General features: G+C 38.8%; 1 protein-coding gene across 1 annotated transcript in view; it reads left to right on the top strand.

The window, feature by feature from the left end:
* Nucleotides 1-24,419, top strand: part of PGGT1B (protein geranylgeranyltransferase type I subunit beta) — a gene marked incomplete at its 5' end in the record, with an annotated part of 35,834 nt that extends 11,415 nt beyond the window's left edge. The window contains 7 exons of the mRNA XM_082302019.1: nt 2,441-2,508; nt 8,219-8,370; nt 9,836-9,968; nt 15,513-15,558; nt 17,265-17,449; nt 17,720-17,828; nt 20,027-24,419. Of these exons, the coding sequence (XP_082158145.1) occupies nt 2,441-2,508; nt 8,219-8,370; nt 9,836-9,968; nt 15,513-15,558; nt 17,265-17,449; nt 17,720-17,828; nt 20,027-20,211 (878 nt within the window). The 3' untranslated portion in view covers nt 20,212-24,419. The remainder of the gene's footprint in view (nt 1-2,440; nt 2,509-8,218; nt 8,371-9,835; nt 9,969-15,512; nt 15,559-17,264; nt 17,450-17,719; nt 17,829-20,026) is intronic.
* Between the last annotated feature and the right edge of the window lie 946 nt (nt 24,420-25,365).

Raw genomic sequence — 25,365 nt, 5'->3', positions numbered from 1 at the left:
ACTGAAAGACAGTAATTTCCTGTAACTCTCCTTTGGTTCCCATTTGATTTTGAGCTTGTATGTTCACAGGATGCTAAAAAACCATTTTGAGACACAACATCAGTGTTGTAGAGTCATGTGGTGAAAACAAGCTGTTTTCACTTCCTGTTTTAATGCTTCCTTTATCCACTAAGAATTCTATTTTTTACTGCATGTATTGTGACTATAGATTTAGCAACTCACTTGTAATACCAAATGTCTAGGAAGCATCTATTGCAGGCAGATTAATGCATTTGAGGACAGGATAAAATTCCATGCAAAGTTTGCCCTAAAGTTTGCCCTAAAGGGCATGCTGGTCTTCTGTTTTTCTTAGGAGCCAGTGTGAGAAGTTTAGAATGGGAGACCAGAAGTACTGACAGAAAGAGTCAAAATAGATTTTAAATTGATAGCAATGCAGTTAAAACTCCAACATTTTAAAATTTCAAATGCTGTTTTCTAGTTGATAGAAGTTTAGTAGCACAAAAAAGATTTTCAAATACTACATGAAAATTTAACATCTAAAGGGAGTAATAGGGCATGATGTCACTAATGTACTTCATTTTTAATCTATTTGTATATTATCTGTGAATTCAGAAGACAATCAAAGCGACCCACTGACAGCATACAAAACACTAGTAGCATGAAACTTGGGGTTCACGCTGTCATTTCTACTATGATAATAACTATATGCTACACTCCAAAAGGCCAGTGATGGGGATCAGTATTTCTGGGATGAATCCTTCCATCTAGCAACTATCAGCTGAGTTCTGTTCAACTGCAGAGCTGTCTTGGTTGCAGCATGTTTCCCTTTGCAGCAGGCCTGGATAGCTGTGTGTTAGTAGCATAGCAGCTCTGTTCTGGATGAAGGGTTTCTGCACTAGTATCATTTCAAAGTGAGTGTTCTAGTTTGTTTAAGTACTTAAGACGCAGATTCATTTTTACTGAAAATGAAAGTGAATGGTGATTTTTTTTCCCATGATGTCACCTAGGAAATCTGGGAATTACCAGGCAGAAATTCTAGGTCTTCTCTTACTGATTCATTCACATTGTGGCATTTTTGAAATTGTGATTTTTTTGGGGCAGTGTCCTTCAAGACCTTAGATTAGTCTTTAAAACTCATTCAATTTTTTTGTGCTTCCAGAGGCTGATGCAACATGAAATGCAAGTTTTTTACTCTGGGATTGAACAGACAAATGTTCTTTGCTGAGAATGTTTAGATTATAATAAAATAAAACAGTTGTGAAAATTTTTTTTGTCTACAAATACAGATACTCTTTCCTCTTTGTGGATCTGACTATGGCACACCAGCTTTTCAGCAGGCTGAAGTTGCTTTTGTTATGTGTGTAGCGTCATTTAAAAGTACTTTTGACTGAACTGTGGAGGAAGTGGAGAATTGTAGGTGTTTTGCTCCATGTCAGTTAGATCCAAAGACTTGTCTTGCAGAGAAAGTTGCGTACTTTAGGCCAAGTAGAAATTCTTAGGCTAATAAAACCTTTCTAGTTTAAAGTTTGCGTAAATACAGACTATATTTAGAATTAGAAGGTAATATGCTGCTAAGTTATACCAGAGCTTGTAGGCCATATTGCATAGTGATGTTACTTAGAGTTTCAGCTTTATAACTATTAATTCTTATTTATTCTGGTGCAATTTTCCCTAATATCCGTGAGGATTTTTTAGATTAATGGCTGTATAACTTAGAAAACATGGAGAGGATTTAAGAACAGCCAGCTGCTGTTTAACTGTGGCATTCATTAGGTTTTTGCTTTCAGACACCGAGCAGTAAACAACTGAGGTTTTGCCATGCAAAAGCAAGTTTGAGCCCTGCAAAGCTGTACTTAACTGTTGACAGTGTGTGGTTCACACTTCTATGTGCTACATGTTCAGGTATTGTGACACATTTGAAACAAATTACACTGAATCACTGACTGAAATGTTTGATAGCTACAATGTGCTTAAAACTGCGAATTGTTTGTCCTTGAACATGTTGCGAAGTATCTTGAAACAGTTCTGCTTGGGAACAGACGGTATTACCAGGCAGGAATCCAGAGAGGAATAAAAAAATATGTTAACTCTGGCCATTTTCCCAGGGGAGCAGTCCTTTTCTTCTTTTTTTCTTGTGAGCATAGAAGACAAGTCTGTGGTGATACAAACTGTGTTTCCAACAAATTAAAAGAAAATCTGATGCTTTGTGTTTTGTCACTACAGCAGTAAGTAAGTTAAGTTTGCTTGTGATTTTATTTGTTTAATTTTTTGTTAATCAGAGAGATAACAAACTAAGGTTGAGAACTGCGAAACACATGCACACTGTATTAAAGCTGTGGATAGTGTTGAACTAACAGATCTTGATCTCATTAGAGAATTATGGTTTATAATGATTGTTTCAACAAAACAAGTTAGTTGAGTGTTGTTTAATCTTTTCCAGGATCAAACATGAATCGCTGTGGATTCAGAGGCTCTTCATATTTAGGGATGCCATTCAATCCCTCCAAGGTCAGTTAAGAATGTGTACGTGAAATGTTTTAAATCAGGCAATAAATGATCTTGTGTCTTTTTTATAATATTAACTGCATGATTACAGAATGTCTGGAAGGCAGGGAATTTTGTACTGTTAATACTGAAATGTTTGCAGAACTTTTAAGAAATGTGCCTGAGAAACATACGAAAATGATACCTAGAACTTCAGTTCTCACAGCAGTGAAGAAATTGACATACAAATTGTGGCTTATCTCAGTGCAGTTTCCTCCTTTTCTGGTCTTTTACTAATGAATGAAAACTTCCCTAGCTGAGGAGCTGTCATGAGGTAGAGAAGGGCAGAATAGCCCTACATAAGTGGTGCAGAATGTGCTGTTCTTTGGTATCATAGAATGGTTCAGGCTGGAAGGGGCCCTTAAGATCATCTAGCTCCTATCCCCTTGCCACAGGCAGGGACACCTTCCACTAGACCAGATTGCTCAGGACCTCATCCAGCTTTGCCTTGGACAATTCCAGGGGTGTGGATTCCACAGCTCTGGACAATCTAATCCAATGTCTTGCCATCCTCACAGTAAAGAGTTTCTTTCTAATACATAATCTAAACCTGCCCTCTTTCAGTTTGAAGCCATTCCCCCTTGTCCTGTCAGTACATGCTCTTGTCAAAAGTCTCTCTCTATCTTTCTTGTAGGGTCCCTTCAGGAACTGGAAGGCCACAAAGGTCACCTCAAAGCCTTCTCTTTTCCAGGCTGACAAATCCCAACTCTTGTAGCCTTTTCTTATAGGAGAGGTGCTCCAGCCCTCTGGTGAACTTAGTGGCCTCCTCTGGATGTGTTCCAACAAGTTCCCATCCTTCCTGTGCTGAGGACCCCAGGGCAGACACAGCATTCCATATGGGGTCTCAGCAGGGAGGAGCAGAGGGGCAGAATCCCCTCCCTCCCCTGCTGCCCACGCTGCTTTGGATGCAGCCCAGGACATGTTTGGCTTTCTGGGCAGAGTGCACATGGCTGGGTCACATCCAGCCTCTCATCCACCAACACCTCCCCAGTCCTTTGCTCTCAATGGCTTCTCTTCTTCTCACACTCTGGGGTTGTCCTATGCCAGCTGTAGCACCTTGCACTTGGTCTTGCTAAATCTCATGAGGTTCCCACGACCCACTTCCAGAGCTTGTCCAGGTCCTTTGAGAAGGGTGAATCCCATCTGATGCCAATGTGTCTGGTGCCATGTAGGCCATCCCATTGTCAAAAAAACACCTAAAATCTTGGCAGTGACATGAGCCAGGGAGCCATGTATTAATAGGCTGGGCCTGACTGTTTCTTCCGAAGTCAGTGCTGCAAGTGCGACTGGTATTTCTCTTCCTGTGTTGAATCATGTGTATTTGATTGCACCTGGTACCCCCCGAGACTTAGGCAAGGCTCTGTTCATCCCTCTTTGTCATGACCGTAAGAGAGGATGCTTTGAAGCCCAATGAACTGAGGTTCAAGAGAGTTAAACTTCCATATGAAAAGAAAGTGCCTTTAATAAAAGAGAGGAAGGAGGTTAGCAGAGGCTAGTTTAGTGCTCTCATGGATTTTTCATCCAATTTTCAGTGAGATTTGATTCTTCACTCTCAAACACAGGACAGAGCTACTGTACTTTTGCAGTCCTTCCTGCACACTGGACTCTACATTTCTTTTCCAGCTGTATCCCACCTTTAGCAGCTCTACAGTGTAGTACATTATATCAGTGCATACTTTTGGAAACCTTTTTCACATCCTCCCCACTGTATGATGCTAGAAGGGTTTATTCTGGATATAGTTCTGAGATCTTGTAATGGGCCATGAAAACAGAAAGTGTGTAATATTGGCAAAGCATTGTTTTCCCCTCCCAACACTTGGTGGTGTTTTAATTCTCAACTTCCTATAGTATATGCTTCATACTGAAATACTATCTTTACTGGAAATATGTTGCAATCCATTAGTGTCTTAGAATGTGTTGGCCAATATACAGTTGGGATAAAGGGATGGAATCGTGTAACCTGTGGAAATTAGCTACAAGGCCACTATCTCTAGAAAGCTGTTTGCATGTGGATGTGGTTTTTATTTAAGCATTGCAGTGCTTTTTTCATTGTATCTGCATTTGAAGGATTGCATCCGCTTGATTTATTGGCCAAGAAAGGTTTAAAGCATTTCCTGTACTGTTGCCTGAAATGTTCTGAAATAACTCAGAAAAAAAGGCTTGGAAATTCACTGCTATGACTCTGAGATTTGTTTACAGTCACATCATTTTTCTTTATTCATTATTTAAAAACATTCTGTTAAATCTGCCTTGAAAAATATTTTTTGAAAAGCCTGTAAGTATTTTGGATTTGCATTGACATTTGCTGTTTATTACATGCTTCTAGAGTGATTTCGTTCTTGAACTCTGAGTCAGTGGTATCAGAGATAGCCAAATCTATTTGGTCAGTAGGGACCTTTCAAAACAGTAGAAAAGAGCAAGGGTTATGTTGGAATATCCAGCTTTACTAAAGGATAGGTTGTTTGGGTTTGGTTTGGGAGTTGAGGTGTTATGGCTGTTGCATTTGTGGTGTTTGATGGTAATGTCTTTTCAGCTTTTTTGGGACAGAAGCAAAAGTAAAATTAAAGCATATCCACTTCACCAACTCAGAACACAGCCCTCACAAACTGTAACAGTCTTAAGTGTGAATGAGGGCTACGAGTGACTCCTCTGTCATCACATTTAAAACATGATTAATTTTAGAATTAGAAAATAATTATATACTGAAGTGGCTCCAGATTTTGCAGTCTCTCTGATTTGGTGTTACTGAAGTTTAAACTAGCTTTTTAATTTAGGGGTGAACAGTCTCCTCAAAGGTTCAGATGGGCCTACGTCTTTTCAGTCTGTTTAAAGTGTTGTGAATCAGTTTTAGAGCTAAATTGAAAGCCAATAGCTGCAACTTTTATATAAGATTGTGGTAATTAACATAGCTTTCACTTGGGGAAAAAATATTTCTTTTGTATTCCTCACACAACATTGTAAGGCAGCAACACTCATACTGGTGAGAGATGAATAGTTAAAAATATTTTGCAGAGTGAATCACAGAGAAGATAACAATAAGTAGAATACAAAAGTAAATTTAAGACAAAAATAAATACTATAAAGACCCTGGTAAGCCTGGGCTAAAATATCTCTGTATTATGTATTTTTTTTATTTTAAGCAGACATCTCTATAATATGTTTTGAGGAGTCCTGTACTACATGGTCTACGAAAAAGTGTCTCTGCCTATGGCAGGGGAGTTACAGCTAGATGACCTTAAGGTCCCTTACAACCCAGGCCATTCTGTGGTTCTATGAAGTGAGAAATGGCAAGATCTTGCAGAATAGTTTTGAAACAAGTAAAGAGATCACAAAAGCAGAGACATCTTGAATTAGCGACTAGTCACTGCGTTTGGCAATGTACCATAAATTTTACTCAAATTAGCTAAATCAGCTAAAATCGTGTGCTTTAAATGAACTCAAATCATCATAATGTGAAAAACGCACCTCTAAGGCTTAGGCTACCCAGCTCCAAGTGAAGACCCCTACCCACTGAACATCTGCAATAAACATAAAATATATTGTACCTTTACATCAAAGCATGCAAAAAATTGTCCAACAACTATTAAGTAGGCATGTATTTAGAAATTAGATAACTGCATACTTACATATTCTGAAAGTATAATCAATGCTTCTTGGCTGTAACCAGGTGTGTTGGCTTTGTGTACTTAGCACCCAGCACACACCTCTGTGCAAACATGTCAAATCTAATAAACTCCATGTGTGGATTGGCACCCTGGGTGAAAGAATCCTGTCTTGGGACAACAGTGCCAGGTGTGAGAAGAAAGTTTCTTGAAAGTGGGACTGCGCCAGTGCAAGTGTATGTTCAGTAGCATTCTTTATTAGTGTTTGACGAGATCTTGCCCATGCTTCTACAGTAGAGAGAGTTTCTTAGCTCTCTCTGCAGTGGACAGTGGGAATTCGTGGTGGCTGTGAGTTACATTTTAATAGCTGTTCTAAATTATTTAGTGGGGAACACTGTCACATCGATGAGCCAAGTGTTTGAAAGCTTCCCCTCACCTTACATCTTTAAGTGTTAATTCTTTTAAAGAAGGCTGAGATTGTGGAGAACACGATGGTAATGCCAGTAGAGTAGAACTCTTTACTCCATCTCTGAGATTCAAGTAAATCTGTTTCCTGTGGGACCTACAGAGTAGTTACCACAAAAGGCAGAGTGCATAGAGAAGAGGCCCTGGCCATACTTCCTTTATTGTCTTTTCAGAGTATGTCTGCACCAGTGCATTAGCTCAGGTCAGTCAGAGAATTTGTAAATTCCTTACAAAAGGAATTTAATGTGCCCTATATGTCTGTTTAACATTAAGGGTAGGAGGCAGTGATGGGGGCACTGGCAGCACAGGGGTGGGAGTGGGAGCTGTTGAGATTTGTGTCCCCTTCTCAAGAGAGGGTCCAGGACCAGGAATAAGGGAGAGGAGGTGCAGGTCTCAGCACTCCCTCTCCTCTTCTCCTTCTCTGTTACATAGCTTTTTCAGTGCTGCTGAAGCCATTTCACCTTGTTTTCTGCCTCCCTTTCCCAACCGTCTTTGATTCCCTTGTGCGAGAGCAGTCTCTTGCTGTCTGGTGGCTAGTAACAATTTTTCTCCCAGTTCCTTACTAGAAACAAAACCTTTTGGCTTTGGAAATAATAACTTGCCTGAAAAATGCCAGTTACACATAACATAATATTAAATTTTGGTTTTATGCTGGTTTTTTCTTGTGTTTTTAGGATGAATTGCAAAATAAGAATGACAACTGATTAGACAATAATGCTAGTAAAATATCATTTGAAAATCTATCTCTACTACTCAGCATTGAAATAGCTTTTGTTCTGTTGAAATAGTTACCTTGCAGTTGCTCCCAACTGAACCATCCCAAGTATCCAAAGTCATCTTGTTACATGTGGTCTCTGTTTTCATGAAGTGGTACAGTCCAGGATGGGCCTATAAAATACCATAAGGAAAAATAATAATTTTAGCACAGCTGTATCAATCCCTTGCTCATTTCTGTTATTTGTATTGTGGGACTAGTCAGCATTTAGCTATCATTTTAGATTCTCAGTTGACATTCAGTGATCTTTGTGAGTTCCTTCCAACTCAGGATATTTTATGTTTTTGTGATTATTTGGTGTAAAAATACTTTGTTTTAACTCTGATTATTATTTTAAAATAGATGAAAGTAGATAAGTGGCTAATTTGGTATTGCTTCAGTTGACAGAGAGATTATTAATAATCTCTCACACTGCTTTCTCCTTGTAGATCATTGTGTTGTAAAATCTTTGCTGGAGGGAGGGGCCCTCCAGAGGTTTGACTGTTTTAAGAGTGCTTACCCAGCTGCCAGGAAGCTAGTGCCCAGTGGTGTGTCAGGACAAACTTAGGCACAGTTGAAGAGATCTTTTTGCTTAACTGTTGCACAAATATAGCTCTTGGCAAAGCTTTTTTCCAAAGCTTCCTGCTGACCAAGTATTTAGAAGGTTAGCAGAGTTATGCAGTAGCTCAGTTTGAAGAGGAAAGCTGAGCAGGATGCCTTCAGTTTAACCGTAATGAGTGAAGGGAAAAGTCATTTGTTTGCCTCTTGACTTAAAAAAAAAAAAAAAAAAAAATTGCTGTAGTATAAGATCTTGTGATGTTTCAGTATTTCTATTTTTTTCCTCTTTTTTTAGGGTCCAGGTATATCTCATCCCTATGATAGTGGACACATAGCAATGACTTACACAGGACTATCATGTCTGGTTATTCTTGGGGATGATTTAAGTCGAGTAAATAAAGATGCCATACTGGCAGGACTGAGAGCTCTCCAGCTGGAGGATGGAAGGTAAAAGATATTTTATATTCTGCAGCTTTCACAACCCACATGTGGAATGAAGCATAAGAAACATGTTATTTTAAAAAGTAGCTATAATCTTTTTGTCCTATAAGCAAACAGTTTGGTTGGCAACTCTATCAGTCATAGAACATATGCCAATATGTATGCTGGCTTCTTGCAATTTGTTAAGTCATCAGAGGATACTGACTGACTAGTTCTTTGAACCAAATGGAGGCTTGCCAAGCAGAAGAAACAATTAAAGGTTTATTTATTGTCACAGGTAATTCAACCTTTTACCTATTTTTGTATATCTTAGAATCATCTAGGTTGAAAAAGACCCTAAGATCATGAAGTCCAGCTATTAACCCAGCACTGCCAAGTCCAGCACTAAACCATGTCCCTAAACACCACATCTACATGTCTTTTAAATACCTCCAGCCATGGTAATTCCACCATTTCCCTGGGCAGCCACTTCCAGTGCTAGACAACCCTTCTGATGAAGAAATTTTTCCTAATACCTAGTCTAAACCTCCCCTGGTGCAACTTGAGGCCACTTCCTCTGTCCCACTTGGGAGAGGAGACCAACCCTTCCCACAGCCTCCTTTCAAGTAGTTGTAGAGGGTGATAAGGTGTTCTCTCAGTGTTCTTTTCTCCAGGCTGAACACTCCAAAGGTGCCTCAGCTGCTCCTCATCAGACTTGTGCTTCAGACCCTTTCCCAGCTCCACTGCCCTTCCCTGGACATGCTCCAGCACCTCAGTGTCTTCTTTGTTGGAAGGGGCCCAAACTGAACACAGCACTCGAGGTGTGGCTTCACCAGTGCCTGATACAGGGGGATGGTCACTGCCCTGGTCCTGGTGGCCACTTTCTGATACAAGCATCCAAATCAGGGCATCCTTCATCATCTTAGGAGTATCTGAGATTGTGCCAAAATAGCCCAGGTGCAATAATTTTAAAATGTTCATAGAGTTTGGTGAGATTGTGACAATAAGAAATGAAACACTCATTTACCATTTGTATTAGAAATGGTAGGATTAGCAATTACTTTTATACATACCTGGGAAACTGGTCCTGAAGTTGCAGTAAGGAAGGAAAGCCTTGTGAGCTATTAGGATTTCTAGAAAGTCAAAGAGTTCTGCCCAAAAGAGTAAATGGTAAAATGCTGAGTCATATATCTGTATCTACACTAATAGGAGAAAAACCGTAAGCATAAACATCTTGGAATAAATAAACACCAGTGTCATTACATTGCTGGAAATAGTTACCCAGGCCCCTAAATGTTAATAGTTCTATTCATTTTCCTTGGCTTAGAATCACATCTTCTATGAAGAAAATCTAGTGTAGCTTTGGGTTATATTTATGAGACTACTGGAAGCTAATCTTCAAAGAAAACACTGCGCAATTCCTTGAACTGCATTTCATATTTTCTGGTGTAACAGCCGAAACAGTGTCTAAAGACAGAAATGTTTCTTTCAGTTTCTGTGCAGTGCTGGAAGGAAGTGAGAATGATATGAGGTTTGTGTACTGTGCTTCCTGCATCTGCTACATGCTTGATAACTGGTCAGGCATGGATATGAAGAAAGCAATAGACTACATTAGAAGAAGTATGGTGAGTGTTCACAAAATGTTATTTCTTTCTATGCTTTAAGGCTTATAGCTTTTCTTCTTAACTATGGCTAAAATAATCTCTGTCCAAACTGAAGTATTCTGGTAATTTCTTTATTTTTCCTTCCTGCTCTAGCAAATTGAGAATTACAAAGTACATTGGTTTTTTGCATATGTATTTTCATGAAATGTGCGTGCTAGCAAGATAATTTTATTTGCTGTGTTTGTTCACTGCAAATTAAATTTAAAATCCTCTTTATTTTAAATAATTAAAAAATCAAAAGCAAGTTTTTGGAAACTGAGGTGTGACGTTTGCATAACTTAGAGAAAGTGCGTAAAGCACTGTATCAGTAAAATCCTCATGTTTCATTGAGCTGTAGTTCTGCTTTTTAAAAGATGTACTGATTCAAATAAGCTAATTATTGACACCAGTTCATGCTTAAGTGTTTCCAGTCATGCACTTCATTATTTATTTATTAGATAACTTGGAGTGAAGAAAAATATTCATGAGTATGTGCACATCTTTTTTTCTGTGTCTGTGCAAGTTGTCTTCATATTTGGTTGGAGTAAAGGAGCTTTCCATTTTTTTTAATGTTGTTTCATTAGTTTGAGTTACATTTTCCAACATTGAAATACAATTTTTTAAAGAAGCTGAGCAAGCTTGAAAATTGCAGTTCCCTGAGTGTCAGTAAACATAGGGTAAAGAAGACCCAAATTTATGATGGCACACAACTTCTGTTGTAAATGATTATTTTCAGTAGTTGCTGCCAGCAGCAAGATTGTAAAATATATGTGAGAAACAAGCTTAAAAAAAGACTTTAAAATCTCCTGCTTCAGACCAATTTGTTTTTTATTTGTTGTTTATTTTTAAAGGAGGTAGTTGGATGCCTTAGTATTTCTTACTGTTCACCTCAGGAAGCTTTCTGGCACACTGCCATGGTCCTGGACAGACAAAGGTGATCAAGGCCAGGACTCAGTCATACAAGGATATGGCCCTGCAGTCTGCTCACACCCTAGTGACACCTTTTATCCCCTTTTCCCCCTCTGTTTTCACTTACTTGTTCTTCCCCAGTCTGTTTTGATTTTCTCTTTCTTACCATTGGTCCTTTCCCTAGCCATGCCATAGTAAGTCATGCACACCCCTACATTCCCCAGAAAACAGTCCATAACAAGGGAGTTTTCTGTACAATCCTTGAATCTTCCTCCCCTGCATCCCATAAGAGCCCTTCTCCTGTAGTTGGTAGCTCACGTTACCCAGCACGGGTTCTCAGGATGAGAATATCCCTACTGAATCCTCTCAGTGGGTTTCACCCAAGGACAGTGATTTATCCATTCTCTTTTCACAGTCTGAGGGAGGAGCTTAGGCAGACTGCTTGCTCAAACTGATTAGGTCAGGAGAATTCTTCCTCCTCTGACCCTTTCTGGACCTTTGTGTTTACTGAGATCAGTCTTTAGTCAGATAGCTTAGCAGAGATACAAAAGGAGAATCAAGTATTACAAAAGAATACAAAACAAAACACAGGAGCAAAATCCTCATTGTAGTTCTGTACATCACTGTTTGTTAGTTAACCTTGTGAACATCTGAGTGCAGTTTTCGTCCCAAAGGAAATGGTGGAACTAGGAAGGGGCAAAGAAAGTTGAGTTGAATGGTGAAAGGTACGAACCAGATTGTGTAAAAGGAGTATTTAATGTACTAGGAGTCTTTGTTCTGGACATGAGATTGTTAAGTAGAGTGTGACAGAGGTGTGTAAGGTAACAAGTAGCACTGAAAAAATAAAGGGAGCAAGAAGCAACTATTTCTTTCTAAGACAGAACTAGAGAGCATCAGGTGAGGCCTTTAATAGCGCAGGCAAGTGGAGATTTTTAAAGTTTAGATCTTTGAAATGATACTGGAGATTTATTGTGTAGTGTGATCTTGAACCAGATTTATACTTCGCTTCTAGATCTTAGCATTAATTGTTGTACCTGCAAATTCCAATCATTATGCTCTTATTGGAAAAATTGATACCACTTAAAAAAAAATGAATAATTGAAGCCTGAACAGGGCAAGACATCTTGGAAGGCCTCATATTAATATTTCAGTTCACTAGTAAAGTAGACCTGGAGTCATGGCATGGTCAAAGTTTGGAAGACACTGATCACAAAGATTGTGTATTTTCCTGGCTAGCTCAGAGAGTAACTTAGACCCTATAAGCAGTGTTCTGCAGGCAGCAGTCATCCTAGCATTTAGAAATGTGCAGCAAGACATGCTGTATTTTTGTCCAGGTTTACTGTGAATTTGTAGGTTAACTATACACTCTGTTCAGTAGAACTTCTTTAAACCACTAGTGTGCTTTGAATTCACTGCAGAGTTGGCATGCACATGTACACTAGTTCTGTCTGTGTTTTCTGGGTTTGCACTCCTTGGTCAGACCAGTATTTCTGTGAATTAACTCAGTTGCAAGGTGTCTGGCAATTCTAGGAAAAGACACAAAACCTTTGCATCTGGCTTGGTCACATTTAGAGCTGCAGATGTGTCTGAAGAAGTCTCAGACATTCAGGGACTAGCCCATTGTGAAAATCATTTCACAGCAGTGCTTATTCCTTCCTTTCATTCATCTCTTCACCACTTTCCTTGAGATGTATTTCGGTTCAATTACCTATCACAGGAGCCAAGTATTTCTTAAAGTGTATCTCATAAATAAATACAATGGATGTGACATGTGACATCCAAGAGTGTTAGCTTGATTTCTCCCATTAAGATTTTGTAGATGGTGCTAAAACTAACCTATAAAATGGAACAATACAAAGTAAATTCTGTTTGAGATTATTTTGTTACTCCTTGTGTAACTAATTATACAATGAATATAGCTATAGGCTTTATTGTAAATGCTTATTCCTGTTTTGCTACAATGTCTCCTCATTCTGGCACTTTTGTTATGGAATTATTATTGTTACTGTGGAACAAAAGAGATTGCACTGCTCAGTACTAAACTGCTTTGACAGAAAGGTGTGTTTTTGATTTGCTGTTGTCTGTCACTCATTTGCACCTAGATGAAGCATGTGGCAGTTAACAGAACTCTTCTCAGTTTTTCAAATTGGCATACATGTGAAGTGCAACTAATCTGGATTGAGAGTAGCATGGTTAAACACAGCAATCTTTGTAATAAGATTGTGGATTTTTTAGTTTATTCTTTGGAATTTGTTGCCTTTAGTGATACAGTGTAAGAATTGTGACATACAATTCAGTACAGATGAATGGGAGAGTGCATTTGTGTAGTTGGGCGTGTCAAGGACAGCAGAAGATTGGAACATGAACAACGTTTAAAATGTTAAAAGGAATTGAATCTTCATACAGAATAAATAGCCCTGTTGTTGTCATTGGACTAAAAAGTGTTTATACAATGCTGATCACAAAAATAGTGCTGGGCCACTTTTATGCTCAGTAAAATACACACGATTTTTATCAGTGTAGGTTGATTCTTGTCTTTCAAAACTCAGATATATCACTAATCAAAAGGCAACTAGGATGCTGAGATTTTGAATGACTTCCAGAGACTCAGTAACACTGCTTTTTACAACAATGCTTGGTTTTCTTAAAGTAGAGAAATTGCAAGAAGCTTTAAAAATATCATCTGCTTTTTCTAGTATAGTCTTCTTCAAATGCAGTTATACTGGTCTGTTGATATATTTAAGCTGGTTGTAAAACTTGTAGACTGTGAAGATTTTACTCAACTGGGTTTACACATTTCCTGAGGATAGTATTTAATTATGCAGTTCTCATGTTGCAGTAATCAAGAGCTCCTTTTGCATACGATTTCTTGAGTCTTTTTAAAAGGACAAAGAAATAAAAGTATTCCCTAGTTCTTTAGTGCACACAAGTCCCCAAAGAGCATCTGCTGTCTGTAAATAAATAGGCATCAGTTAGCCAAGGGTCAGCTACTATCTATAAGAATTTGAAGCTAATTGTACAGCCCAACATAGTAGTGTCTGGGATGCACACTTAACAGCTTTTCTCCAGAGCTAATTACTTTGTCATACATAAAGCAAGCCACCTCCTTTTACAATTGCTGTTTGTAGAGTTAATTAGCTTTGCCAGCATAGCTTTGCTAATCAGCTTGCCTTTTCTTAGCAATTAATGCGTCTGTGGAGTGTGGCAGCACATTTGTATTGCATTCTCAAAAGGCAGTGCAAAAGGAAGAGCTCACACTGTGTGCTTTAACATTCAGAAATTCATAGACATTACTTAAAATTTACTAGTTCAAGCTTGAGAAATCAAGCTGTAGCTTGAAGTGTGTGTATCAGATATTAGTCTTTTTAGTTGCTTCAGCTTGCAGCAACAACTCAAAACGAGGAATACAGTTTTAATGTAGCTTCTGTGTCTACTTCTGCTTACTTTTTTCTTAATGTCAGCTTTAAAAGCAGATGCACAAAGTAATCCTTAGGTAACTTCTAAAGACAGGATAGTCCTGTAGCCATTCTTTGGTAAGGACTGTGGGAATCATTAGTGGTTTGTCAAGGTGTCCTGTATCTACTAGCCACTGCTTTAGAGAAAACATGAGAAATTCATAGTCAGCACCTGAAGGATTGGGGGGGGAAGATTTTTGCTGCTTTTTAACTGCCTGATCAGATATTGATCCAATCATTAATTGAGCAGTTGATTTAGAATATGTAAGACCTATGTAATTTAACTTCAAAAGTTATACCTCATTGCTCCTACTAAACAATTTGGTATTTGTTCAGAGATAATTTATTAAGTATTCTATGAACTCTAGTAAAATAAACATTTTCCACTTTATGAATAACTTCTGATATGATCCTTTGTTTCTTTTGAAGTAAAATGATTTAATGGATTTTTAGGGAAGAAAGATTATTGTTCTTACATATACATCTGTTCCTAGATTACTCATGACAGACGTGAACTGTCATATTCTTGGTGCTTTGTCAGACTTGAGTTTCTCCTTATGTTGCACGTAACAGAGTGATTTTTCAGCACTGTAACGGTTCTTTTTAACAGTAATATTTTATAGGCAAATTTAAGTTTATTCCAATGTATGTTATAATTTTCTTCTTGCTTCTAGTTCCCTTCTCATTTTTTTAAAAGCCTGATGTACATGCTTCTTAGTAAAGTGTTGCTTGGATTTGAGTATTCTACAGCAGTAGTACCTTGCATTTTGCCTTTTTTAATGTTAAACTGCTCTTAGATTAGAGAGAGATTAAATTATCTATTTAATTTTGTTTTGTTTTGATTACACATCCTTTTTTTTTTTTATACCTGCATTACATGCTTTTTTTTTTTTTTTTGCAAAGATATGTTTTTCCACTTTCAAGTTTCTAACACATGTCACAACTAAAATTAATTCCATGAAAGGCATAAAAACTGCCTGCATTGAAACAGGGCTGATTTGTTAACTGTTTTGTGCCAAGAACTTTTGGAGGTTCAGAATTTAATGAGATTAAATTGTGGATATGATCTGATGATAATTTTGTTAGTAAAGTAAGAAATTGTAATGTCTGTCAAAGTGACGTGGTTCTAAAGTAACTGGTTTGTGGGATTTTTTTTCTTCAGTCATATGATAATGGCCTGGCACAGGGAGCTGGACTGGAATCTCATGGTAAGAATGTTAAAGTGTTCTACACCTTTCAGACCGGTATTGGAAAATGCTGTAGAGGTGCAGGGTATGCCATACCTTTCCTTCTTTTCCGATTTTTATGTAAGTGATGTGAGGAGGAGCACATCCAAAACATGCCTCTAAATATCACTTCTTCTTCTTCCTTTAGCTAGCTTAATATCTGAACAGATGGGCTCTTCATATATCACCTCCATTAATCTTACCTCACGAGTGTTTTGTTGAAAGGTGTAGGCTGTAGATCTCAGCTGTTGCTGACAGAGCAAACTTTTTCCACACGTGTCATTGTTACTCTGACGGTTTTATCTGCAAGAGATTTTGTGCAATGCAACTGATTATTTCCAATTTCAACAGCTTTGGTAAAACCTAGAAAGATTTCCTGTGATAGATACAGCGTCTGTTGTGGGCTCAAATCTTGAAGCAACAATTAATTTTTGTAAAAAGTTGGTAGATCTGAAGACAGGAATCCCTAAGAGACTTAAAATACTAAGAAGGTATTTTTCAGCAAAATGTTTCTATGTTACGAAGCAGCAGTTTGCTTGTGACAGAGGAACTATTGACTTTCATGTGACTGATACTAAATCTAATGCTGTGGTCTATTTGACAAGATGGTGATTGGTCAAAAGTTGGACTCAATGATCTTGGATGTCTTTTCCAACCTAAATGATTCTATGATTCTACAAAATATTTACTATCTTTATCCTTAGTATTGAGCTTTAATAGGATTTTGTGCGTTTCCTTCCTGCTGGATCAATAAAGCTGGAAAATTTAAATTACACCCCTTGGTACTAAAACAATTGGTTAATTAACTTTCTGTAGAGTGTCAGTGATAACAGATAGCAGTACTCCACAGCCTTTTTGTACTGCATTTCAGCATCAGAGTGAAAATAACCTTACAGCTCCAGAGGTCTTCCAGCACCAGGGTATTGTAAGGAACTCTGGGGCCAAAGTCATGTGTTAGCAGCTTTCTTATGGTCTTTCCCAGCCTCTAATTTTATCATATCAAAGTATTAGTATTAGACTCAAAATAAATTTTGATGGGCTTTAAAAAGTGATGGCCGGCCTACACAAAGAACATGAGTTTATGTTCTAATTTACCATGCAGTTTCCTTGACAGCAAAAAATTCCTTGGAAGCACAGTTTGTATATATTACGACCATGAGAGTCCAGGAGTCTTTTCACTGTTAACTGTGATTTTTTTTTTAAGTTTTATTTTTAATTTTTTTTCTCCTTCTGTTCACCAGACACTTCTGTCTGTTTAAATCCTCTGAGGGATGGTGTCTGAGACTGGCTTTGGCATCTCTGCTTCAGTCTGATTGCTGGCATCCCAACGGCTTTCTTTTTTAAGTTACAAATGAAGAAATGTTTCTGTTCCAATGCCATTTACTTATTTCTGGACTGCTGTGTAATGTAAATTGCAAACCATTGAGAGAAAAAACAGCTTTAAGAAAATGATCTGGTTTATTTCTACAAGAGCTAGGCTGAGGGTTTTTTTCCCCCCTTTTGACATACCTGCTGAACTAGAGTCTTCTTACTTACTTGGATTTTAGACTTGAAGTTAACTTTTTCATACTTCTAAAAGTCCACTGATTTAATTGCTAATAACTTGGTTAAAGTTCTGACTGAGATCATACAGTCTTCAGTGAAAATCTCTGCATCAAAGCATTGCAAACCCTGCTCTCCCTTCACAGGTGGCTCTACATTTTGTGGTATTGCATCTCTGTGTTTGATGGGCAAACTGGAGGAAGTTTTTTCAGAAAAAGAACTGAACAGAATAAGAAGATGGTGTATAATGAGACAACAGAATGGCTACCATGGACGTCCCAACAAACCTGTAGACACTTGCTATTCCTTCTGGGTGGGAGCAACATTGAAGGTAGTGTACAGAACAGCTATTAAGTATAGTTATTCACTTGTTTTGATTTCTTTAAGCACCATTTTCTCTGCTTGAAAGAGTTAGATATTTGACACAAGTGCACCAATATGCGCCAATGTCTTTCATCTTGCAAAAATGCAGGAAATGGAGGTTTACCAGATTAGTGCTGTCTGTGCTGTCGCTGCTTATCTCAAAAATAGGCACTAAATTCTAGTATTAAAAATATGCTAAGACTTAGTATATTACTGTAACAATCTAATTTCTTTTCAGCTCTTGAACGTATTCCAGTATACAAATTTTGAGAAAAACCGAAATTACATCCTGTCAACTCAGGATCGCCTTGTTGGTGGATTTGCCAAGTGGCCAGATAGCCATCCAGGTAATACAACTTTTCAAAATTACTGTGAGTGTGTTCTAAGTAAGAAATGCATTCCAGCAGTCAGACATGTGAGAGGTGTAAGGGAAATCATACCCTTCCATAAAAAAAAAAAAAGATAAAAAAAGCCCTCAAAGTATAATAAGGTTTTCATTTTTGAAGTAGAAAGAGGGAGATGAAGTTTTTCCCTGTTCAGCCACAGAGGAAGTGAACTGTTGTTGTTTAGATTACTATTAAAAGAGTATCACTGTCTATTTAGTATGTGTTTAACTGTTCTGCTTAAAGGGAATATTGTGCTGTAGGTATCTCTGTAAATTGAGTTTAATATATTAAGACATTTGTTTCTTTAGTAAATTAATCATTTCAGCTTATTGAGAAGTCATTGATATATGTAAAAACAGTCAAAATTTACATAGTTCCGTACTGTCATTTGCAGATTGTGGTTGTATGTATACATCTGAAACTTAATTATTATGCTTTTGGAAGTGGATAATTTGAAGGGGAAATTCAAAAGGATGTTAAAATCTCTTCATTTTAAAAGTTGTTGGAATTCAGTTTGGGTATTGCAAACTTGTGAAAACAAAGCTTGTGCCAGTAGTCTTGCCCATGGGATTTTGTACAGGGAAGATAAACTGACCAAATAAGACAAAAATTTAGTCATGATAAAGGAGGAGTCTGTTCAGAATCTGTGCCCTGTTATTTAATCCTTTCATAATTTCATTTTGAACAACAGTTCAGAATTTTTTGAGGTGAAACCACACTGACAACACTGTGCTTGTGATAGGTTTGCTTCTGCCACTTGCCTGAAAATCAGTTTAGGATTTCAGAGGAATTTCGGAGGAATTTTTGGAGGGAGTGTTTTGGTTTATCTTAATGAAACATTTACCTTGTGAGTTGGAGATCAGAAAAGTCTGTTTCAAACGCCTGTTGTGTGTGAAGTGCCTTATCCTGTCTTAAACTTAATTTCCTTTTATGACAAGGTTGCCTGCCTAGTTGACCAAGGGAAGCCAGTTGTGACCTAAGGCTTTCAATACTGTCCCTTCCAGGATCCTTCTGGACAAACTGTCCAGCACATGGCTGGGTAAACACATCATGTGATGGGTGACCAACTGGCTCATGCATTGGGCAAAAAGGGTTTAGTGACACCAGACTGGTGACCTGTGGGGTCTGTCTAGTGGGGTTCTGCAGGGGTCTGTCCTCAGTTATGTGCTCTTCAACGTTTTCATTAATGCCTTGGACACAGGACTGGAAGGAATACTAAGTAAGTTCACAAACAACACTAAATTGGGAGTAGCTGTTGGCTACTCAAGGGCAGAGAAGTCTTGCAGAGACACCTTGACAAATTGGAGATGAGCAATCACCAATCGTATGAAGTTGAACAAGGGCAAGTCCAGGGTGTGCATCTGGATAGACTGGGAAACAAGAGGCTGGAGAGCACCATTGCAAAAAGGCCTTGGGTCTGGGTGTTCTGGTCAACGGAAAGTTGAACACGAGTGAGCAGTGCCCTGGCAGCCAGGAGAGCCACCCGTGTCCTGGGGTGCATCAGGCCCAGCATCACCAGCCGGGCAAGGGAGGGGATTGTCCCGCTCTGCTCTGCACTGGGGCAGCCTCACCTCGAGTGCTGGGGGCAGGTCTGGGTGCCACATGTAACCCTGGTGTAAGGTGGACGTCAGGAGCAGCATGGGATAGGAGAGTAAGAGTATCCCATTTTGGTAGCAGTCATCTCTTGATCAAGCTGCATGAATTCCTATCCTTAGGGTATCTCTCAGGAAGGAGGGAAGCTAGGAAAAGTAACAGCTTCTTCAATTTCTCTAAGTCTTGCTGTTGGCAGCTATTGGCACGAATTTTGTTGTTTCAGTAGTTAGCTGCTCATGGAGTAACCAGCCAAAAAATGCTTGCAAGAAAAAAAATTTGCTTTCTGGACTGGTTATTTTCAGATGCTTAAATCCTTTTGCTTTTTGGCTGTGGCACTCAGAAAAAATAAAGTAGTGCACAAGTTGTTACAGAAGAAATCTGGACTTTAGTTCATGCTGGTAGCTTTGGGCAGAAGTGTTTTCCTTCCATCAAAACTCAAGTTTAAAATAGCAGTTGATTATTTGTTTTCCTTGGCTATAATTACTTGGGGGTGTTTGAGTATAGGAACACTTGGCTGTTACAGACTGAAATTTTATCTTTTTTTTTCTTTTCTGTCCTTCTTTCAGATGCTCTACATGCCTACTTTGGGATCTGTGGTTTGTCATTAATTGGAGAAGCTGGTATTTGCAAAGTTCATCCCGCCCTGAATGTAAGCACAAGAGCATCAGAGCGTCTTCAGCACCTTCATCAGATCTGGAACACACGGACTTTAAACAGCGTTCAGACGACACACACCTCTCTACATGACTGATTTAGACTTGAATTTAGTTCTGGTAGCATAATTGTAGCCCAGGGTTAAAAGCCATGTATAACCAATGTGCTCTTTTAAGTGCTGGAGTCATACAATCAGATCTGTGTTGCTGGCATCACTTTGATAGGGACTTGCCTTCAGCAGGTTATTCTGCATTGTGAAAAGGGAAATGATTATATAGAAGTTTGTCACCGCAGACTGTAAATGGCTTTTCAGATGGCTTTACTTATAAGAAATCCCTTGAGGCATTTAAACTTCATTTTAATTTTATTTTTTTAAATTTGTGCATACTGTGTCAAAATATATAATGGGGAAGTATTTTCAAAATTGTTTACATATCATACAGTATAGCACAGAACGTTGAAGTTCTTTATAATCTTACTGTTTGACATATTTTTGGGTAGAGAATCTCCCATATTAAGTCTCAGTTAAAAGTTACCTATTATCATCAGCTTTCAGATTCCATAAACTTTGTTTTTCACAAACAAATTAATTAAATACAAATAAAATTATTTTATTCAATATACTGGACTTTTAAAGTTGTGTGGCCTTACTAAATGGATTTCATAATTCTTCTGAGTAGGTTTTACACAGATGCAGTGGGTTGTTAGCCAGATAAAGAGTTTTCATCTGAAATAGTTTCTTCATGTGAAGCTTGCTAGGAGTGAAAGGATATTGATGTGTGTCAATAAGAGATACTCAACCCAGTCTTTTGGAAGCATACCTGTGTGCAAGAGTAGCATTAGAACCTGCTTCCAAAGACAAACCTTTGCAATACATTGAAGTTGTTCAGCTTAGAGTAATGATGAACATTCTCAGCTTCTTTAGTGCTTTACTAGTGCCTTAATTTGTATGCTTGAAGTGCTGTTCAGAGTTGAAGCAAGTAACTTCGCAGCTGGTGTATTTGTGGCTGGTCAGTTTGTGCATTCACTAGATACCACGACATCTTTCTACTTGCCAGTCATTACCAGCACTTTTTTTTTCTAAAGGTTCCAAAGACAGCTGAAGACTTCTTAAAACAGATTAAGTGCACCATTTGCCACTGCTGAGCCCAAAGAGACAGGATCGTAGACCATTTTGGTCAGCAAAAAGAGCTTTGGGGATAAACACGATTCCTGTTTTGCAATGCAGGGCAAGAGAAAAGGGTAGTGTAGTTGTACCCCTAGCACACATGTTGTAGAGATCCAATAGGTATCTTTAGGCTACCAGAACAATCTCAGTGTCCAAACCTGTAGAAGCCTTCTTACCTAAATAAATAGTTTTTATTTCTATAGCAGATTAATTTACATGGCAGCATTGGGAGCATAACTAGCGATAGTGATCTGCTTGGAAAAGCAGAAGAGGAGCAGGGGACAGTAAGATGTATGATGTAGACACGTCCCAGGAGACACTTTATTTGGAGGAGGAGAGACTAAATAGTTGGAAAAACTAGGAAGTCTGGAGGGGTGGAACCAAGAGAACTGTAGGGCTGTTACTGGGGAGGGGGAATGAGGTACTTGAGTAGGACTGTTGTAGAGTAAGAGAACTGGAAACTGGGAGATACTGAGGCTGGAAGCAAGAGCAAAGAATGTGGAGTAATAATGGACCCAAACTGGTTGAAAGGATCTGAGCTGCCTAGGGTAAGATTGGGGCGTGAAAGAAAGGTAATGACTCAAGGAACATGAGGGAGTTCAAGAGAGGAAGACAGAGCTTGGGAATTAGTTTTGCTGCTCACATGCTGAGATGACCAGAAATCCAGCCACAAGTAAAAAGAACTAGTGAGATACCTAAAAGAGAGGATCTCCCAGGCAGGGGGCTCACTACAGCAGTTCCTGTGGGAATCCCATTTTCCTGGAGGGGCTTAACCAGATATTGGTCAGCAAAGGCTGAAGTAGCTTCCCTGAGCAGAAGTCTCTTGGGTCATGGGGGTCTACCTAGATGAAAACCCGTTTAAAACCAAACAAGAAAAATCTTGAAGTCAAAATTGTTGAAAATAGCACAGTATTTGCTTGTCTTTGCATCAGATGGTGGCCACAAGTTGACTCATGGTAGGGTAGGATGGATTTCTGGAACACGGTGTAGTTACAATGAAGATGAGATGTAACTGTAGCTACCCATCCCCACTACTGCTCTGCCTTGCTGGTGAACTATCTTTGAGATTTTTAGCATTTACTACATGACCTAGTAGAGGGAGTAGCTTTGAATTTCAGAAGAGTTGAATAAGGTGTTCTTAGTCTCTGCTGGGAAACAGCCTAAATATTTGTTCTTACTTAGCTTCATAAAAAATGATGTACTTGATTATCGTGAGGCAAATCCATGCTTGCAAAATCCTAAACTATGGTTCCTGAGTTGCCCTACGTGTGACCAGGTTCTCATCTGTGAGGGACATCTGGATCCCTCAGCAGAAAATAAGGGGGTAACGGTGAAAAATCGTATTATGTGAACAAGAATTTAAATTCTCATGGCAAGTAATTTAACAGTTTTCTGCCTCAAAAAGCAGATAACATTTCTTGCTTTGCTTTCTGTATCTGTAAGCTACCCTGGGTTCTTTATATGGATTTTACATTTCATGTCTCCTTGGCCCCCAGTTATTCTACATCTTTTCAGGCTGCATGTTGGCTAGCAGAGCTAGCCTTTCCTAAAGGTTGCATGAGGTGTATTTGTTTCTTATTAACTCCCTAAGTTTGATGAAGGCAGCAAAATATGTATGCCTTCACCTCAAGCTGAGTGTCTAATTACTCTAATTGGTTTGAAATCTTTAATCTTTTTTAAGTTGACAAAAATCTGTATTAATAACCAACTCTGCATTCATGATTAGCCATTCTAAATGCCCCAATTGATGTCAGGCAAACAAATGATGAATATTGAATGTTCCTGTATAGCAGACATCTGGATTCTGACTGTATTGAATTGCTTCTCTGATTTTTGTGGGTTTTTGTATCTTCTGACTGGAAAAATGTTAAATGAGAAAACAATGGACAAGAGTTTCACAGAAGTCCATAACCTAAAATCACTTTTAAAGGGGATACATCAAAATACAGCTAAAATTTAAATGTGAACTGTGAAGTTTAAATGTAGCTAGAAAAAGCAAACCATGTGATTATTACCTACCTCTAATAATTTTGTGTTAACCACAACTTTACATTGCTGAAACTGAACTTACATAAGAAATTAATGCATTAAATCGCTTTACCATGTGCTTGAGGATGTAAAACCTCTTGGCTATCAGGCTGACAAACGTGTGTGCCTCTATCCTATCTGAAACACTCCCAAACTCTATGTGTGGCCCAAGTTTCTCTTCCAGAAAAACGGGTTTAAAATGGTATGTTGAACAAAGGAAGTCAAATGTGTGTTTTTCATAGGATCTGAGGATTGGGGATTTAAACATTGTCACTAGGGCTTTCAGGGCCGCTTGATTTGTACATAGCTGCTGGCAGATATGATAACACCATTTTGGAAGGCTGCTGCTAAGTATGTTTGTATTTATGAATTTTCATCTTGAGAACTGTTTTTTCTAAATGGAACAATCATTATCACTGAAAAAAAACTAGCAAGTAAGTTGGGCATTGCAGAAATATGTATTCTGAAGCACATAGTAAGAGTACCTTGCTCCATGCTCTAATGCCCAAGGTAAAAAAACAACCTGAGAGGAGCAGAAGAAGCTACATCAAATGTGCTTTCTCTATGGATGGCAGTATAAAAATTAAATACTTTGTAGAAACTGTTGTGTTCCCTGAAAAATACATTTCAACTTTGTACCGAGTAAGCCATTCAGTATGGGGTTGCCTAGTGTAGAAGGGGAGAAACAGTGATTTCCAAAGTCAAAGCCTTTGTGGACAGCCCATCTCCTGGCATTTTGGAGAAACCTTGCTATCAGTGTCCCTGTGGGGGTGAAAGAGATGTCAGGACATGCATGAGAAGCAGAGAGAGCCTAGGTAAGAAGATGCTATTGCTGCAACCAAAATTCGAGACATCTCCAAAATTTGTCAGTTGAATGAGATTATTGGTCTGTTTAGGTTAATGTTTAATATTGTGGTGGTTCTGAAAAGCTCTTTTTTTGCTGTTGCAAGAAAAGGCTACTTAGCAAGTTTTCCTCATTTCAGACAGTATTGGGTGAAAAGAAGAAAGTCTCAACATCTTTATACTAAATGGTTATTAAATTACTCCACTGAGTGGTTACAGTGTGTTGTAGATTTACACTTTCCATTCACCATTTTAAAGCTTTTGTGTTCCTGGTCTCTATTTGCCTGATTGGTTTCTGAGTTTAATAAAATTCAATGAACTGTTGGGAAACCAACGGAAAACTCTGTAATTTCTTTTGAACTGTAGCTCTTGTCATGTCGTTTTTTCCAAATTACATGTTCTGGGTGAGGAGCTGTCTTCCTGAGGGCACAGAGAATGATAACCTCCAAAGGTTTTCAAGCTGAACCCACTAAAGGCAGCAAACCCTGACACTACTACTTTATTTTTGAGGCTCTGGAAAAGTGCCTTATTTGATAACTACATTGTAAGGACATAGAATCGTAGAGTGGTTTGGGTTGGAAGGGACCTTAAAGATGATTCGTTCCAACCCCCCTGCCATGGGCAAGGAGACCTCCCACCAGATCAGGTTGCTCAGAGCCTAGTCCAGCCTGGGTTTGAAGACTTCCAGGGATGGGGCATTCATAACTTCTCTGGGCAAACCAGTTCCCAGTGCCTCACCACCCTCACAGTGAAGAATTTCTTCCTCATGTCTAATCTAAATCTACTCTCTCAGTTTTAAGCCATTCCCCCTTGTCCTGTCATTACATGCCCTTGCAAAAAGTCCCTCTCTAATGTTTTTGTAGGGTCCCTTCAGATACTGGAAGGTGCTAGAAGGTATCTCTGGAGCCTTCTCCTTCCCAGGTTGAACAACCTCCTCTCAGCCTGTTTCCATAGGAGGGATTTTCCAGCCCTCTGATCATCTTCATGGCCTCCTCTGGATGCACTCCAAAAGGTCCATGTCCTACTTACGTTGAGGATCCCAGAGCCGGACACAGCAATCCACATAGGATCTCACCAGAGCAGAGCAGAGGGGCAGAAGCTGCCCACGCTGCTTTGGATGCAGCCCAGGACACGTTTGGCTTTCTGGGCTGTGGGTGAGTGCTCATGGCTGAGTGATGTCCAGACTCTCACCCACCAGCACTCCCAAGGCCT

This window comes from Coloeus monedula, assembly GCF_965178545.1.
Source record: "Coloeus monedula genome assembly, chromosome: Z".
NCBI lineage: Eukaryota > Metazoa > Chordata > Aves > Passeriformes > Corvidae > Coloeus > Coloeus monedula.
This window is presented reverse-complemented; position numbering and strand designations above follow the sequence as displayed.